The following is an 18,016-nucleotide window of genomic DNA, read 5'->3' as shown; positions in this document are numbered from 1 at the left end:
TTCTTTCTCTGTTTTTCTATGTAACAAAATGAATAGTGGTTTTTAACTTTCCATTTTAGACACTTTTACCACTAATTTTTGTTCCAAAGACCTTATCAGGAGTAATTTGTTTATTTAAGTGACTTCAATATTTTTCTTTGCTAACCCTTCCTGCGCTGTGTTCAAGCCAGGTATATTTTGGCTGTGCTGTTTTTAATGTTACAGTGATCCTTTTTGCTCCCCCAGGGTTAGTTTTAATCACATTACAGCTCTTAGTTGCCTATAGGCTATGTGTGTACTTTGTGAGGGGTGATGCTCTGGACTTTGTGTATTTATTCGTGTTTGATTTATTGTCATTCTCCTTTGGACAGTTGCAATGCATATGTGCTCTCAGCTGTGCCATCACCTCAAACTCATAAACAGGACACTGTGGGACATCTGGTACAATCAGGTCCTGTGGGGTAGGGTGTCCATGGAATGGGTTGAAAGGGGATGGATGTGCTGTTGGAATAAAGTGTTATCTGGCCAGTCCTATGGGTTTGTGTGGCAGCAAGAGAGTCAGGAGGGGGTGAGTGAGGGTGGCTCCTTGAGACAGAGGAAAGCAGAGAGGGCAAACTGCAGCAGCAAAGTGGCTGCAGAGCTGCCCCAGGCTGCCAGACCTCCTTCTGTCCTGCCTCGGGCCGTGGCTGCATTCACAAACAGTTTGGTTGGTGAATGTCATCCACTGGACAGGTGTCCAGCTGCCTATTTCTTCTTTAGGATCATCCTAAAACAAATGCATAAAAAATTTCAGGTAAAACAGCCATTGTGGAAGTTGTAGGAATGTTTCTGCAGTGCTTTGCACTCTGATGGTGCTTGGGCAGCTCAGTGGCCCTCATAAAGCAAATTATATGCCAGGTTAATCTGAGTATATTTGGTACTAATTTACATCAATTTCTGGTAATTTTCCCTTTCACTAACACTTTGCTATAGCAAAAACCCATGCCAAATCTTTGTGCAACAGTTGGACAGAGCTTTGGCCCCAGGTCCTTGATTTTTAGAATGGGACAAAGGTCCTAAAGAGTACAAAACTTTCACTTGGGTGATCGAATCGGTCCTCACAAAGTGCTGACACTACGATCTAGCAGGAAAGTGGAGGAAACAGGTTAGAAACATACCATAAACGTGAGTATCACAATTTATCTTGCTTTAAATTTGTATTGGTAGATATTGTAATTAGGAGATGAATAATTTACTAAGCATTTGGTAGTTTTCATTTTTAAATGAATTTTGAGTTAGCAAACAAGTAATGAATGGATGAAACACTGCAAATTAAAATTAGAGAATTCATCGGTTGTGTCCTGTGGTTTTGCTCTGTTTGCATTTTTTTTGTGGTAAACATGAAAAATAATAAAAGTTTTCTTAAGAAAATAATGTATAGAATATTTAATTATTCCAATTACTTAATGGGATTTAGATTCCTGCTCTACAGTTCCCTTGTGTGATACCTTATTTTGCAGGCAGGCATTTTTTGGATGTTTTTGCAAAGGTCAGGCTTGTGTAAAGGTAACTCCATACACTGTGTGTGTGTGTGTGAACTGTTTTAACAGGTTTCTGGTACCAGAAATTTTGGGGAACCTCTTTGAAGAAAACTCCTGTCGCGATGGCATCATCCTGTCTACAGATCTGTGCATTGCTGCTGGCATTGGCAGGGTTCACCACACTGCTTGTCACTACCATGTCCAGCAGATGGAAAGTTCTGGACACCACGGCAGAGCTGGTTACTGCAGACTGGGTGTCTGAAGGCCTTTGGATGGACTGTGCAGCAACTGCTGTTGGATCAGTACAGTGCAAGAAATTTCTCTACATGCTGAGTTCAGACCGTAAGTGGTCAAGGCATATGTTTGTAAAATCCAGGGATGGGGTTTATTCCTTCTTTCTGTTCAGCCTGTTAGCAGGCTGGGGGGCACGGATTGCAGTTGTTCCAGAGGATCTAGTGTGGCCAAATCCTGTAGGGGTTGCAGACAAGGGCCACCACGGAACCAGTGTTCACCCTGCAGTTCAGCTCAGTCACCGCTGTGGCTTTGCTGCCCTCTCTGGTGTGCTGACATAGAGGTATGGGTGATATACAGTCAGTCTGATTTTTTTTAAAATAGTTTTGGAAGAAATAACATCTTTTCACTCAGCCTAGTTCTTCAATACAAGCAGATCATAATCCATGAGCACTAGTTTTTGTTTGTGCTTTGGTGTGAGACTGGAATTATTGGATATTCCAGAACTGGTTTGATACTTTGTGCTAAACCTCAGTACCTGGGTATTTTTTCTGGAATTTCTCAGAGGTGGTGAGCTTAGACTAAAATACATCTGTGCAATGGATGCTTCTGTGTTTTCTAGGGTTGACCATGTTAGCAGGGTAGTTTATCTGCAGTTAAAAAGAGATGTCTCAGTAGGGGTTGGAAAGTATTTGTTTGAATAGTTCTGGATTTAAAAAATATTTTAATGTAACCACTGTGGTAAAGGAGTGGGAAGGACTAACACTGAAGTTCTTTCTGCAGCAAACTGAATATAGAAACAGAAACACTGTAGCCTCTGGAATGGTATTTTGTTAAACTTTCTCTCTTAAACCTTGCATTTATTCTTTTACAACTTTCAGGTTTGTGCAGTCAAGTTATGAGTGATGTTCATATCATTTCTTCAAGTCTTCCGTGCTTTATAGGTTCCTGATTGCTGTCATTGCTCTTTGTCTGGACGTGTCACAGACTCTGAACCTTGTTTTTCTTGACACAGATGTGCACTTCCCTGGAATCAGAGCTGCCTAACTGTAAGGCAGATGTCTAAAGGGTGAGAGTTTAACTCTCGGGATTCAGCATGTTCGTGGTTCTTCCACAGGGCCCTCGCTTTGGTGGCCTCATCTGCCTTCATAATGAGGATGCCAGCTTAATATCAGTGTCCCCTAATGAGGCCAGATTGTAGCCTCAAAAGGAGGCTAATCTTATGCTCCCAAGGATTTTAAAAACATTGCTCATTGCATCAGAGGCAATGTCAACTTTTCACATTGTCCTGGTACCCTCCAGTTCAGCTCCTCTCCAGGGTCTTCTCTGTGTTTCTGGAAATTAGTGATGAGATGGGGCCAACAACGACGACGTTTGGTTCAACCGGCCGGGTTAGAGCTAGCCCAAAGGAAAGCTTCCAAGCTGTGGAGGATGCTATGTGGGAAACACTAAAAGTAAAAAGGATTTTAGGAGATGAAAAAGCAGGCTTCAGACAGAAAAAGCTGAGACCTCAGAATAGCTGCAACTGAAAAGTTTGAAACTGGAAAAGATACAGTAGTATAGCAAACAAGGACATGGGAAACAAAGGCTGAGTTTCTAGGTTTGGCTTGAATAAATCTTAACACTATAGAAATCTATGCTTGACAAGATAGTAGAAGGTCCTAAGCTTAATAAGGGTATTGTGTATTGTTCATAGAAAAGCATGCAAGTGAGCATTGTTTGAAGCAGGTGTACGTGTGCTATAATTGACTGGCTAAAACAAGTGTCTGTAAGCTTTAGCAGTATCCTACTGGCTGAAAAGTTTTTAAGATGCTCTGTAACAAAATCTGCAGCTGCCACTGGCAGGCTGTGAGCTGTTGCTTTTTCTCAGTTGTCTCAACCCCTGTAATGAGACTGATGTTTCATTAAAACTGAGAAAAGCTACCCCAGCAGTGCTGTCCTGTTGCTGCCTGCTCCAACACGGTGCTGATGTGAAGCTCTCAACACCAACCCGTAAGCCCTGCTGACACATCCTCTTGCAGAGCAGTACTGGCTGTTATGCCCATTGCTTGACAAGCCACAGTTTACAAAATTTAGTGAAGAATAGCCTTATGTTCTTTAACACATTGGAGAGTGGTCTCCTGAAGGGAATTATTAAAATGCCTGGTGCTGTATAGGAAAACTCATGCACTTCAGGTCTGAAGTTTAATCTTTTCTGTTTATATGTGTGCTTTATGATTTATGTGCCTGTTGAAATACATTTCTTGACTAGGAAGGGATTTTTTAAAAATCGTACTCTTAGTTTTTTATTTCTATCCTTGGCAGCAGTATAACAGCCAGGAACACTGGATTCCAGGTCCAACGATCTCACCTTTGGAAGTGCTGTCAGCAGAATTGCTGAGATCACCAGCATAGGTCCACTGTATGGGTAAATTAGCTGGAAACGCTTTGAAGGGCTTCTAATGAAATGCAGATACTCCAGGGTACAGGTACAGTGTGTTCATTGTACTGTGCCATCGTTTGTCAAGTTGCAGTGACTTAGCAGAAGGAGGGAATCCTGTAACAGTCACCTGAGATCATTTCTTACCACACACTATCTGATTTCCTTACAAGATTGCAGGTTTAGAGCTGCACAGGATCACACTGCCAAATATGGTCTGGTTTAAATCCATGGCAGTGATCCTCTTGGCTGCCATGGGAGCCAAAATGTCACAGTGGCACTGTGATACCTTTTGGCAGCTGAACTACCAACCTGCAGCACCAGCTCAAAGTGACCAGAGAATTTTGATGAAAAACAACAAATAGCTGTTAGGGACAAGTTGTGGCTCTCTCAAAGGCTAATTCTTCTGGTAGTGTTTACATAAATGCTGTGGATCTGTTACCATGTTGCATCACAGCAGAATTATTTTATGAAGAAACTCTGACTCCATTTCCTGGAGATAAGAGCAGGTTATCACTGCAAGAGATGGTTAACCCCATTTGGATCCACAAGTACCTTAAAGTATTAACAAGAGTGGGAGACACGAATTGAATCTTCGATTCTGTCTAGCCAAGAGCAGAAGCAACTAAACTGAGTTTAACATATGCTTTGTCTAAAATAGCTTTTTTTAAATCTTAAGGTATTCTAACAAACAGATGCAATTTGCTGATATGTATTATTTTTCTTATAGCTGTTTTGTTCATAATTTTATTCCTTTTGAGACATGTGTCACACTAACTCCTTAATTTCCTTATATTTCAATTCCATGACACATACATTATTATAATTGTAATACATTGTACAATTGTACAGTCTAAGTGAGACTGTTTTTAAGACTGAATGTGTTTAGCTGTGGATCAATAGACAGTAAAATATTAAAGGAAACCATCATCCATAAACTTAACCTTCCTGAAAGAAGCTGGCACTACAGTTGTTGTGGATTACTTATGACCATAACACAAAAAACTTTGGTAAATTTTCTAGCAGAAGTATAAAGCTTTTGTTCTCAAGCTGTTTCATGTTTGAATCCTCAAGAAAATATTACACAAAAGCTTTTTGATTTGACAGCAATGATAAAATTACAAGCAATTTTAATTTAGTGTAAAATCTGGTTGACTTCAGAAAAGAGACAGAAATAAAATACTTGCCTATATTGTCACTCTTACACGGTATTCTGTGGAAATAGTGACTCGAGTTTCTAGGCTGAGAAAAAGAATAGGCTCATTTTTCACTTCCTATTAGAAAAAGAATTAATATTGTCACTTTTTTTACGTGCTAATATCTTTATCATAAACTGCTCCCACTTCTTATTGTCATGCCCAGTAAGCCTTATCAATGGGGAAAGAGCAAAGAGCAAAGGTAGACTCATTTTGGAGTGAAACCCAGAGATAAAACAGCAAGGAGGCTTCTGAGAGGCTTCACTTGATTGTAATCTAATTATAAGGACATTTAACTGTTACTACTCACAAGCATGACTGCTGCATTGGAAATTGTTGGCTTTCTTTTGTGCTTGGGTGGGCTAGCAGTTATTGGAGCTACTTTGCCAAATAACTACTGGAAAGTCTCCAGTATACATGGTTCTGTGATCACTACATCTACATTGTTTGAAAACCTGTGGAAGAGCTGTGCAGAAGACAGCACTGGAGTGTCCAACTGCAGGGATTTTGACACTATGCTTGCACTGCCTGGTAGGTGACTTTGTGCAGCCTGGTTTATCTTGCTTAAAAACTTATTGGCAAAAAGTAGTAAGGCTTTTGTTTTGGTAATCTGGTTATACTGGAAAATAACTGGCCAAGAAGGACTTTGTGGGCTGAAGTAATAAAAATCTCTCAAGCAGCAGAATGTGTCAAGCATGTTAGGAAAGGCTATAAAATAAGGCAAATGAAGTCGGTTGTTCAAGTGTTTAACAAGCATTTAAAGTGGGTTGTAATCTCTTCTCTAGCATCTCATGGGATGTCTTAGTAGGAGACATGTTTAAACAATTTATTTATTTGGATTTATTGTGTAGACCACTTTTTGCAATGCTTCATCGCTAATGTAACTGTAGCTGGAGTTTTTTCATGTAATGGGAAATACTGGTGTTTGCTGCAAAGTGGTAGTGGGTTTGGTGAGTTGAGACTGAAAATTGTAGATAATCCAAGAAATAGATGATTACATGTTATACATATTAGAACACATTATATTGTAACTTACAGAAGGAGTATATGCTATAAATTAATATATGATTAGGCTTGTTAACTATTGCTAACTACTGTCAGGGATTGTTAACTAAAGTCTATTTGGATGTGGTTTTAAATATCAGGAAATATAGAGCTGCTGGCCTCTGTCCTCTGTATCAGTCTTCATCATAATTGTGGTTGTCCTCAAATGCCCAACTAGGCAATATTCTGTGGATAGTAAGTGTGTTTATAGACAGCAAAGGTATTTTTTGTTAATCTTGAATAATTCAGTATGTAGATACTTATTCAGAATAAAAACACATTCCTTCTAGCTGAATCTAGCCCTAGGAGGTGGCTAAACTAAATAGGTAGGAGGATACTCCTGATCTGAGGAATGTGTAATAGAGGATTAGTGGGAATGAGATCTTAAATTCACTTTCTCCCTCAATACGAAGTAAAGGCTTGTTGACCAGATCTAACACAGCAATTCTCTGGAACTGTCCAGTATTTAAGGAATAATCTTTTCAGCTTTTAGTCTTCTCTAACAATTGCTTTTAGGGGAGATGTGTGTGTGTTTATGAAGAGAAGCATAACCCTATTTAAACGTCATTCAGTAACAGCAGGATCATTCCATCAGACATTATCCTCTGCAGAGCATTTATGTCAGTGTGCACCAGTGCTGTTGGTTAGCAGCTCTACTTGATGATCTGAGAGATCTTTGCCAGCCTTAATGATTCTGTGATTGTATTTGGTTCTTGTAGAAACCACTCCAAGGGCTGCTTTGTAGCTTACTGCCACTGACTCCAGGCAGCATCTTGTCACTGATGTGTTTACACGGGCTGTTGCCTCTGAGAGCATGTGCAGATTTGGGCTGTGGGCCTATGGGAGATTGGCATCTGGAGAAAGAAGTGGGTTTGAAAGAACCTGGGGGGAGTCAGAAAAGAGCACCGTGAGTGTTAAAGCAAACAGAACAGAAGGGAAGCAACAGCAGGGCTCCTGAGAGCTACAGATAACTTGGAGTCAGCAGGAAGGAGAAAAGTGGGGCCAGAAGGTAAATGACTGGTTCAGGTTCTGGAGTGGGTTTGTGAAGAGTGGGTTTGATCTGCTGAAGAGGAGGTCAGTCCTGCAGGTGAGAAGATGGCAGTGTAGTTGAGGGATAAAGGCAGGGGGAAGGGGAAGGGAAAAACAGCTTGCAAAACTGTGAAGATAGAACATTTTTAGGAAGGAAAGCTGAAAAAGAAAAGTCAGGAGACACTGGATGAAAGAACAGCTGGGCAAAGCAGGAAAGAGGAAGAAAATGGATTTGGTAACAACAAGGGCTCAGCAGGCAGTGGGACCTCGGAGAAACATCCATAGCGCTTGCAGATACGAACCAAGGCAGATTAAAAATTACCATGGTCAGTTTAGGTGTGTTTCAAATTCCTGTTTAGAAACTTAGCTGAAACTGCTGTGAGGATGCCAGGGACTGGAGGGAGGGCAAAAGAAAAGAACAAAGGTGTCTTTGTTACCTCTCATCAGAAGGACAATGAAGACTTTCCACGGAAGTTTCCTTATTGGCAACTGATCTGTGTGGAATGGGTTTTGGCTGATGTATGGGAAAAGTCTGACTTGGTTCTTTTAAACCAATTTAATTTTAGTTCACTAAACCATTAATCTAAATTACAAATATTTGAAGTGAGGAGCTTTTTAAATGCAATATTGCACAAGATTGAAACCATGACTGGCTACTCCATATAAACTTCCTTTTTTTTTTTCTTTTCTTTTTTCCCCTTCTTTTTAAGGTTCCATAGGTGTTTTTTTCCAATGACAGAATTTGGGGATAATTTCTTACAATTGGTGTGTACTAATAAAATGAACTGACTTTGTATCTTGTTAAATAAGCTAAGTTTAAAATAAAAAATTGAGTTTTCTGAATTATGAACTAAAGTCCTCAGTTAAGGCTGTTGAGCTTATGGTATTGTGGGACAGTTGCATGAAATCCCTTTCCCATTGGATTTCGAGCAAGGGTATGCTTGTATGTCCTGGAAAGGTATGGAGAGTCCCATGTGACACTGCAGGAAATGGGAGCTGTTGGACCCCGCTGGGTGATCACCATGGTGTGAGATCTTAAACCTGAAAGCAGCATTGTTGAGTACTTACCTTAACAGTATCTTCTGCAGGCAAAAACCTTGAACTGTTGGTGGTATTTTGAAGGGTCTTTCCACTTTTACTACTATCTTCATTTTTCTCCACAAAAATTTAAAAATTAGTGCTTAACAAAGCATTAACTCCTCAAATGATTTTAGCCTTTAATTCTGTATGTTTATCTCAATAGTGCTTATTGCTATCTTTGGTAACACTTAATCCTGTAGGAGCAGTACTCTTAAGCCACATTAGGCTGAGCTGGAGTGTGAGTATCACTTTGCCTCCTGTCTCTCTGTCTGAGTTTTGTGGTCTGGAGAGTCACAGCTCATCTGCTACAGAACTAGACAGCAGGTTATGGTGGAGGATGTGGGGGTGGGCAGGGAGAGAGAGCTTCAGTGCTGCCGTCAACACTGTGAGTGTCCAGTATGATTAAAATTGTAGAGTCATAGAATCGTTTAGGTTGGAAGAGAACTTGAACATAATCAAGTCAACAAAGTTTCAGTTGTGACCCTGCCAGGTTGTGACGCTTGGCATGTTTATCTCACAATAAAGGTGCCGAAATGCCATTTGACCTGGAGCCTGCCAAATGCAGGGTGCCATTTTAAAGGAGACCAAAGTCCCTGTTCGATCTTCTTTCTTAGGGTGATTAATAATCTAGTCTGGTGCAATTGATACCCAGATGTGAAGGCCAGGAGCTTAAAGGATGCAGAATTGCCAGCACAACAGATTCCCTAACGTGCCCACAGCAGCTGGAACCTCTCCACAGGAGAATGTCTTAGGGAGGAGTGCTGCAGCTCTCAGACACACTCACCTCCTCTTTGTTATGCTGAGTTTGAAGTGCACTGCTAACTTGAACAAAATTCTTTCCTATCCCTCCCTGGAAGCAGCAAAGCTGGCACCTTTCTCCAGTGCCTCAGTAGTGCCAGAGCCTTGCACACCTTGGCTATCACTTGGAGTTCAGATGTGGCCTGTGCATCAGCTGTACATGTGTCAGGAATTCAGAAGGACTTGTGAGTAGGAGACTTTTTCCTGCTCCTGCAAATGACCATGTATACCACTAGGCATTTTCACAGGAATGTAAGGCATGAGTGGCTTGCTGTAATTTTTCAGGATTTACTAAAGACACAAGAGGATTTACTGAGCTCATAAAGTGTAGCCATAGTTCAACTCTCAAATCTGGTTGACTTGAAGGCTAAACACACTTGGGTTTGGAGGCTTCTCTGAACCGTATGACAAAGTTGGACAAGATTCACTCATCACTGCACCTGTTAATTTTGTCACTTCCTCTAATCACTTGTATTTTTTTCAGCACAAGACGAATGCAATTTCTGTATGGATCCTGATTTGTTTTCTCTTTTTTCTGTCTTAGCTCACATTCAGGCATGCCGTGCCCTGATGATTGCTTCCATCCTTCTGGGATTCTTAGCTGCAGTAGTCTCACTGCTGGGTATGAAGTGCACAAACATTGGGTTGAGTGATGAAGATGGAAAAATGAAGTTTACTGTCACAGGAGGATTTCTTTTTATTTTAGCAGGTAATATCAAGGCTGAAATGAGAGCACTATTGATACTTTGTATTGCTTTCACAGCCAGACTAAATGAAATGAACTTGTTCTTGGTTTGAATCTGTTACAGCCATTAAAGGAATCATTCACCTGTGTGATTTTTGAACTTTTTCTGGTAGGTCTCTGCTCCATGGTGGCTATTTCTTGGTATGCTGCAATGATTACTGCTCAGTTTTTTAACCAACTCTACGCTGGAACCAAGTAAGTTAATGTATCTGTCATATCAAATTCCATCATGTGTTAGACAGCTGCACTAAGCTCAGCTACTCCAGAGTTTCAGAGCTTGGATGGATCCCATTATCCAGTCCCACAGGAGGGAAAAATTGTGTTCAGGGAGTCTTTTCACCTCAGAGATGTTGCTGGGGAGGGAGGAGGGTTCTTTTCTGGAAGAGTTAGTGACGGTGTGAGGAATACCAACCCCGCAGCTGAGGGGGTTTGTACTGTGTTTGCATTTTCTTGAGAGGCTCAAGTGTGTATCTCAATGTTATGAAGGAGAAAAGGTAAAATTCTTTATCTGCTTTGGCATTTAGACCAAAAGAGATACAAAACTGAAGTCCTGGCTAGAATAAAGTACCTCAGATGTACATGCAAGGGAAAATTACATGCAAAGCAGATTGAGCTCTGTATTAGTGACCTGCAGAGAAATCTGCTGCCTGTCTTATATATGTCAATATATAAACAGCTCAACATTTGTTGTGCTGTGAGTTAAAATGAGGCAAAATTGGTGGGATTAGCAGCTAGTGCAGTTGCCTACAAACAAGTTTCGAGGTACAAAAGCCCTTACTCTTTGTCTGATATAAAAGTAACAGTTGTCAAAACCAAATGGCAGCTTATGGCACCTTATCTAGGTGCCCTGTTTAGCAATGAGGAACAGGAGTAGAGGTGACTGGGCCTCTCCTTCAAACAGCAGGAAAAGGAGAGGGAAGCAACTGTCTGTGGAATATGAGACATCTATAATATACTTCTACCAAGTATATAATTCATAGATCAGTAAACTATAAATTGTTAGCTATTAGGGTCATATATGAGGTATTTTGTAAGCTCCCACCCAGGAATCAGTTCAGGGAAGTCAGAGGTGAAGTGCTTTGTGATAAATCAAAGTACTTTAGGCAATTGCTTTTGTTGTTTGTCAGTTTTCCCTGTGTTTTCAATGAAGTGCTTAGAAAGAAATGGTATTTGTGCAGTTACTTTTTGTTGCTTTATATCCCCTTAAGAGAACTATATGAAGGGTAATAAATACATTAGAGAGCTGCAACAACCGTTGATAAGGAATTTCGGTTAGTTGGATAGTTGGCGTGTTTTATAGTTACCTGCTATAGCTTTGGGCTTCAACATCAATGCCTGTTAATCAGTTACCAGATGGTTTGCATTCAGTAGCTAAAGAAATCTTCTTTTCTTTTTTTTTAAATATCCAAACTTCATGTTTAAGCTATTGATTCACAGAGCAGTTCTTGGATGAATTAAGTTTGATCATTGTAAAGCTGGACATGCAGTCTGTGAGGCAGGTTTAAATTCAATTGCGTGCCAGTATCGATCTTCACTCTTAAGAGACTGGCAAATCTGGTTTTTCAGATTGCATTTTTTTGGTCTGACTTCAGCAAATTAGTGAAGTTGACCTCTGCTAATTCTTAGAGGAGTTTCTCCTACAGCTCTGAAGGCAAACTAAGTTCTCCTGCAGATGTCTCCTATATACTTTGCTTTGGTTTACAGGAGACAGGTGAGCAGAAATGATTGCAGGCACTGGGCAATGTGCAATTTGTACCCCTGGGTTTTTTGATAATGACTCTCTGCTTGTTCCGTGTTTGGAAGTACCTAAACCCGTGGAGACCTTGTGGCTCCCATGTGTGATGAGAACTCAGAGAGCTGTGAACCTGTATAAACCTCTGAAACCCTCCTGCTAGCAATGAATTGCAGAGTCAGAAGCTTTGACACTTTTAAATGATTGTGTTTCCAAGTGGAAAGAAAACACAAATCTCTGGTTCCATGCTACCTTCAATGCAGGCCATGACACTTTGTCCTTATATTGGGTATGTCAGACCACAGATGTACAGGTGAATTGTGGGTAGAGTTTTTGTCTGGTCATAAAAATTTGTTTTCCTCTTTTTATGAAACTGCTGCCAGAGTTTTCCAGACTCAGCTGTCTCTAGTCTTTGGGACAAATTCATTATCAATGAATTTCTTGGACTGGACTAGGGGGTTTCCTGAAAGGTATAGTTTTGTACAGTAAAATAGGGAACTATGCTTTTTCAGCCTGGTACATTCATAAATGCCTTTCAGCCATACAACCACAGAGGGTGCTGAATATCCTTTAGGATATCTAAGTTTGAAAACTAGCCCTATACAACCAGCTACCTGTAAGTGACCCAGTGTTGTGTCCACAGAAAACTGATGTCTGTGGTCAGCCTTTTCAGCTGACAGACAGTAACATGAATCATTCAGTTTCACAAAATCGTTTCAGTGACACAGACAATAAAAGGGCAAAATAAATGTTGTGGATTGTACAGAAGGTATCTCATTGTTATTTATTATCAACATTTTGTTAAATATAGACAATTATTTATTGCTACTTTATGTTGCTTAGTACTTTCTGCACTGTCACTAATTTGGCAGAGCAACTCTATACAAACAAGAGTTTTACTGAGCAGACACAAAGCCAGATCTGTTCTGTGTAAACTGCTGAAGTTCCTTTCAGTTAGCTGATTTCTACACAGATTAGAATTTGTTTGCAAGGCTTTGTGATCCTGTTATAAGTTGTTTCCATAAAATCTTTCATGTTTCAGGTATGAACTAGGAGAAGGTCTGTACTTGGGCTGGACTGGATCTGTCCTTTACATACTTGGTGGAATCTTACTGACCTGTTCATGCAGAGGGACGGAAAAACAGAATTACAGGTAATCTTGGATTTGTCATTTGAAGTAGTAGCTGTCAATCACATACCCCTTTCTCTCTGTGTATTCTGTCTCTCTCTCACCCCTGCTATAAGCATGTATAACTTACCAGCAGTGCTGTGGCATGTCACAGACTGCTGATGGCAGGGGATGCTGTACCAAACACTTGCACCTCCCAGGCAGGGTGCTTGATACAACACCATCAGCAGTCACCTCTAACTTGTATTTGGTAATTCTGGGCACTGCTGATGGTGAAAATGTGCAGTGAAAGAGTGAACTGCCACCAAAAGAAAAGTATATAAAACCTCCTAATGTATTATGATCCAGTTTCTCTGCAGTACTCACTGTGAGTAAAATGTTCAAACACCGTTCAGTTTGCAGAAAGTGTAAAGGCATTTCCCAAAGCACATGGAACTGATCACTAGAAACATGTTTTTCCTTCTTGTTCTTTATGGAAATGTCTTGTTGCACATCAGATCAGGAAAGGAGAGATTTCTGGCCTCAATGTTTAACCTTCCCAGCGTTTTTGTTTCAGTCTTAAATCTTGACACATACAGAATGCCTCTCTTTGAAGGAGAAGGATGAAATAGGCAGAAACAGCAGAGGTCCTTGCCTACCACAACTCAAATAGCTTGGAGGTTGTACTAGCTAAGCTTGAGAGGATTATAACATGGAAGGAAGAAGCATATTCACTGTTGGTGTATTTAATGTTAGGAAAATTTTATCAAAAGGTAGTAAGTGAGTGTTCTCTGATACTCCATTGCCTAATCTGAAACCAGTTCAGTTTTATGGTAACGTTTCATCAGCCATATTGGACTTTAGCTCTTGCTCACCTTACTTTGATACAAAGTACCAAATGTCCTGAAAATCAGGTAAAACTGATACATGAAATACAAGTTCAGTTGAATGACAGTTGAAGGTTGGGTGAAGATACTTCTGTTTTCTTTCTTCATCATCTTGATTCCTGTATTAAAACCTGCAGCTTGTACAAAGTGCTAAGGGCTTCTGCTTCAGGGCCTTGACTGAAATGCCTTGAGGAAGAGCACATGTGAGTCAGGAGTGCAGAGTGTGGCTGAGGAGATGAGAGAGATGGGCTGTGCAGCCCATCAGGGAGCCCGTCCATTCCCCCTTAGCTACCAGAACAGTGAGAACAGGAGGCCTCTAACTTCTGACCCGTGGTGAAGAAGGTGCTATTGCTGGGTTGGATACAAAGCTAACTGAAGCTAACTGAGTAACTTCTAAGTATCTGAAACCATGGCATGTGTCTAATACCTGTTATTTTGTATTTTTTTTTTCTTTATTTACAGCCCCAACAAATATGCATACACAGCAGCCCAGGCAGCTTCTCAGCCACACATGTACCCCAGGAACTCCGAGACAGTCATAAGCAACAAGGAGTACGTCTGAGCATCAGTCTGCATCGCCTGTAGCTAGTGGGTTATGAACTCAACAAAGAAGTGAGCTACTTCTTTGTTCTAGTTCCAAGTTGCAATCCTATGCCTTAATTTGGAGGTACCAGGAGGAGGTATGGCTTTCAATGTAAATAGGAGTGGTTTTCAGATGTAAATAGCTTTCTACAGAAGATGCTTTGACGTGAAATCCCGAGGCATGAAGGTTTTCTGCATGCTGAGAAGCCTGGTAAAATTTAACCAGAGCACAGTATATGCTGACACTCGAGAGCAATGTTTTCTGTTTCAGCTGACTCAAACATGTGGAACTGATAACTGTATCTGACTGCAAGTTCATATGCCTCACAGTTACAAATGTGTTGTGTTTTCATTAATGTTTAGCTTCCTTCTTTTGTTTAGCAGCTTAAGCTTTTGACAAGAAATAAATTTTGTTCTACAGACTGAAACAGATTTTTTGATAAGTGGAGTCCTCTAATAAGGATCTGGTGTTATACTGAAATTTGTATTATACATGATAGTCAAGACTTATAAAAGCTACAGAAATTTTTCTAGCACCTTCAAATCTGAAGATGTGCGACAAATTTCCTGCTGGCTGTAATGCAGATACAGGAGATAAATGATGTGGAATGAACAGACACAGCTGGGAGTGGAGAAAGCATCTGGTACAAAAATGCCTTGTGTTAACTAAGAAAATGATAGCCTGGATTTTTTATTTTTATTTCTATGGTTTCAGCTTTTTAAAATAACACTACTTTAACTTTGAGAAGTCTTTAACTTCGGGAACCTTTACTGCATCTGAATTGTCCAATTCATGTCATTCCCCAGTGGTTTTATTTTCTGTCATTGTTCCAGCTTTAGAATTTCTGCCTCAAACTACTCCACTGCTGGGAGCATATGTTTACCTTGTGTGAGCACTTAGGCAGATGGCAGTGAGCTAACTATACTTCATATATATGCTTTCAGCAAGGTGGAATGGAATTTCATCCTGCAGGTTCTCAGGTTCCACAACTTGTCCCTTTTAAATTACAAATGTATTCATACAGTTTGACAAAACTCTGTTTTGAATGGCTAATGATAGACACGTAGCAGTCTGCTCTGGAAGTTTCATGCAGATTCCTTGGTGGCCCAAAAGATAATTTCAGAGGGCAATCTGCAAGCAATCTCAGCAGAAATGCTTTAGCCGTGTTGCCTGCATGCAGGAACAGCTGACTTGTAAACTGAGACATTAAGGAATGAACTGGGCACTGCTGGACTTAGTAAGTAAAGTTAAAATGGGCAATGATTACTTCTGGATTGCCAGTGTCATCTTCTTCCTTCCACTATCATCTGCAGTTTTTTAAATCATTCCTTTGGTGTTTTAGAGAATAATTTCAAAAGCTGAAAAGCCACTTAGCCTACATGGTGGGAGCTGAACTCCTAACCCTCATCTGTATAGTCTGTCTTCTGGATTTTTGGGTAATTTGTGAGGGTACTTTCGTCTAGTTGGACATAAGGAAAATTGCAGAGACAAAGCATCAACCACTGTCTGCTTCCCACCAAAGGCTGTGTCAGCTCATTAACATGAGTTATGATCCAGTAGGTGAGGAAGAAATTCAGAACGTCCTTGGTCTGGATCATGTCTTCTAACGGCATCACTGGGAAGTTTAACTAAACAACAGGAAAAAAATCCCTGTGTGGTAACTCCTTCCTTCGTTCAGTACATCATTACCATACTCAGCGTCATTCAGGGGAAAATAACTGCTGAAGATTCCATGCCTTTCTCTGGTGTGTTTACAGTCCTTCCAACCATGTTCTGTTTCCGCTGTTATTCCCTGCTTACCTGCCCTGTTTCCACACATTACCAACAGAAATGCTCTGGATGAATTTAATGAACCATCAACTCAGTTAAGGGGATAAAGTGTTTTATATACAGGAGATTTAGGAAATGACCTTTTTTCATTTTTTTAAAGTCTGTAGCAAGTCACTTCATTTTCTTTAAAGTATCTTCACACTTGCTATTTTTTAAGTTCTTTGCTTGGCAGAGCAGACTGCTTTGCTATCTGCAATTCTTCTTCATATTTCTGCAGCTGAGACCAAAATCCTGCATTCGGTTCTGCTACGGGTCTGGCAGTTTTCACAGCCTAGAGAAGAGGAGAGACACGGTAGAAGCAAGGTATCCTGCATTTGTGGGAGTCATGCAAATGAATTTTGAACTTAAAATTTTGAGAAGATTTCCTTTGTTTTGATTTGGCTACAGAGTAACAAATGTCTGTTTTGGTGAACTGACTTCACTGGGTGCTTGCTAGGAACTGACAGGGAGGCCTGGTTACAGAGAGGATTCACAGGTAGGACACAGACAGAACTGTTTGTTTGCTGGAAATGGGAAAATCTCTCACCAAGTGCAGTGACCCTGCTCATCTTTAAGATGACAGTGTGACACTTGGTCACTCTCTGCACACCTCAAACCAAATTAAGCAAATGGGCTATCTGTGACATACAGACACACGCTTTATCTGTGATAAAATGATACATCTGCCAGACGGGTGAAGACTGAAAACCCACAGAGCACAGGTAGTTTGCATTGGAGAGGCTTCCCAGGAAAGCTGCCGTGTCACTGCTTACAGCACTACAGCCACGACTGACAGCCAGCAGCTCCCCGGGCACCAGCAGGCCTGACAGACACTGCTGCTTTGCTGTGCGGAGCTGTCCCAGAGAGCAAACCCTGCAGAACAGTTCCTGCTCCCACTCACTTTATGTTTCTGTCTTCACTTAAAGCGACTGCAAATGAGAGAGAAAATGTTCACCAAGCAGCCGGCTTTGTTTGCTACCTGTGCTTAAAGCCTCTTTGCATTTGTATTTATGTTCATCCTAGAAACCCCGCACTGAAAACTTATTAGACCAAGCTGGGCATGAAAAAGCTTACAGGGGACCCTTTATTCAAATGCTGAATCTCTGATAACTGGTGATGGGCAGGTGAAAGCACCAAAACAATTCTACAAGAACTCATCATTTCTCATAAGAAGCCTATAATTTCTTCCCCGGAAGAGCTGTAAATGTGCCTCTGGCTGTAGGCCCATTACCTCAAAGGCGTCCTTGAGCGGGAGCTGCCGGTGTCTCATGAGGTAGGCGGTGCAGATGGCAGCGGAGCGGCTGCGGCCGTTCTTGCAGTACACCAGCGCCCGGCCCCCGGCGCGCACGGCCGCCTCGATGGCGGCTCCGCACGGCTCGAAGAAGCGCCGCAGGTCCTCGGCGGGGTCGTCCAGCACCGGCACCCGCATGGCGCGGACGCGCCGCAGGCCGGGGAACGGCTGCTGCCGGGTGACATTCACGCAGAAGGTGACCCCCTCCCGCTCCAGCAGCTCCTCGTCGCACGCTGCCCTGGCCGTGCCGATGAGCAGCGAGGCCGTGACCGGGTAGAGCTGCAGCATGGGCGGGCACGGGGCACGCACGGGCCCCGCCGTGCCCGGTGCCGGTGCGGGGCTCCCAGCCCGGCTCGGCTGCGCTCGTCCGCTCCGCAGCGGCTGCGGCCGAGAGGCTCCGGGCAGGTCCTAGTGCCGGCCGCGTCCCCACAGCTGCGCTGGGAAAGCTGAAAGCGCTTTCAGAGCCCGCAGCTCTCTTGTAAAGCCGGTGGATTTGTACAGTCGCTACCCCCAGAGCAGCTCTCATCTGCCGTGTTCTGCACGGGAATGCTGCTGCTGCTGCGGG

The 18,016-nt window shown here is 41.8% G+C and overlaps 2 protein-coding genes across 2 annotated transcripts; one reads left to right on the top strand and one right to left on the bottom strand.

Moving 5' to 3' along the window:
- Positions 1–1,209: 1,209 nt before the first annotated feature.
- LOC134556264 (claudin-19-like) lies at positions 1,210–16,019 on the top strand. Its single transcript, XM_063408643.1, has 5 exons — positions 1,210–1,841; positions 9,841–10,005; positions 10,155–10,236; positions 12,816–12,926; positions 14,231–16,019. The coding sequence occupies exons 1-5, from the start codon at positions 1,622–1,624 to the stop codon at positions 14,328–14,330; spliced, it is 678 nt and encodes a 225-aa protein (XP_063264713.1). The 5' UTR covers positions 1,210–1,621; the 3' UTR covers positions 14,331–16,019.
- Positions 16,020–16,188: 169 nt separating this feature from the next.
- Positions 16,189–17,902, bottom strand: DUSP28 (dual specificity phosphatase 28). Its single transcript, XM_063408644.1, has 2 exons — positions 17,392–17,902; positions 16,189–16,452 (listed from the first exon to the last, which is right to left on the bottom strand). The coding sequence occupies exons 1-2, from the start codon at positions 17,737–17,739 to the stop codon at positions 16,327–16,329; spliced, it is 474 nt and encodes a 157-aa protein (XP_063264714.1). The 5' UTR covers positions 17,740–17,902; the 3' UTR covers positions 16,189–16,326.
- Between the last annotated feature and the right edge of the window lie 114 nt (positions 17,903–18,016).

This window comes from Prinia subflava, chromosome 11 (genome assembly GCF_021018805.1).
Source record: "Prinia subflava isolate CZ2003 ecotype Zambia chromosome 11, Cam_Psub_1.2, whole genome shotgun sequence".
In the NCBI taxonomy this organism is placed as follows: domain Eukaryota; kingdom Metazoa; phylum Chordata; class Aves; order Passeriformes; family Cisticolidae; genus Prinia; species Prinia subflava.
Note: the sequence above shows the minus strand (reverse complement) of the source record. Positions and strands in the feature narration are given on the sequence as shown.

Excerpts from the sequence above, each read along its gene's own strand:
- DUSP28 (XM_063408644.1), bottom strand. The coding sequence starts at position 17,739 with ATGCTGCAGCTCTACCCGGTCACGGCCTCGCTGCTCATCGGCACGGCC. Across the intron at positions 16,453-17,391 it reads CGCTCAAGGACGCCTTTGAG|GCTGTGAAAACTGCCAGACC; the intron begins GTAATGGGCCTA and ends CCTCTTCTCTAG.
- LOC134556264 (XM_063408643.1), top strand. The coding sequence starts at position 1,622 with ATGGCATCATCCTGTCTACAGATCTGTGCATTGCTGCTGGCATTGGCA. Across the intron at positions 10,237-12,815 it reads CAACTCTACGCTGGAACCAA|GTATGAACTAGGAGAAGGTC; the intron begins GTAAGTTAATGT and ends TTCATGTTTCAG. Across the intron at positions 12,927-14,230 it reads ACGGAAAAACAGAATTACAG|CCCCAACAAATATGCATACA; the intron begins GTAATCTTGGAT and ends CTTTATTTACAG.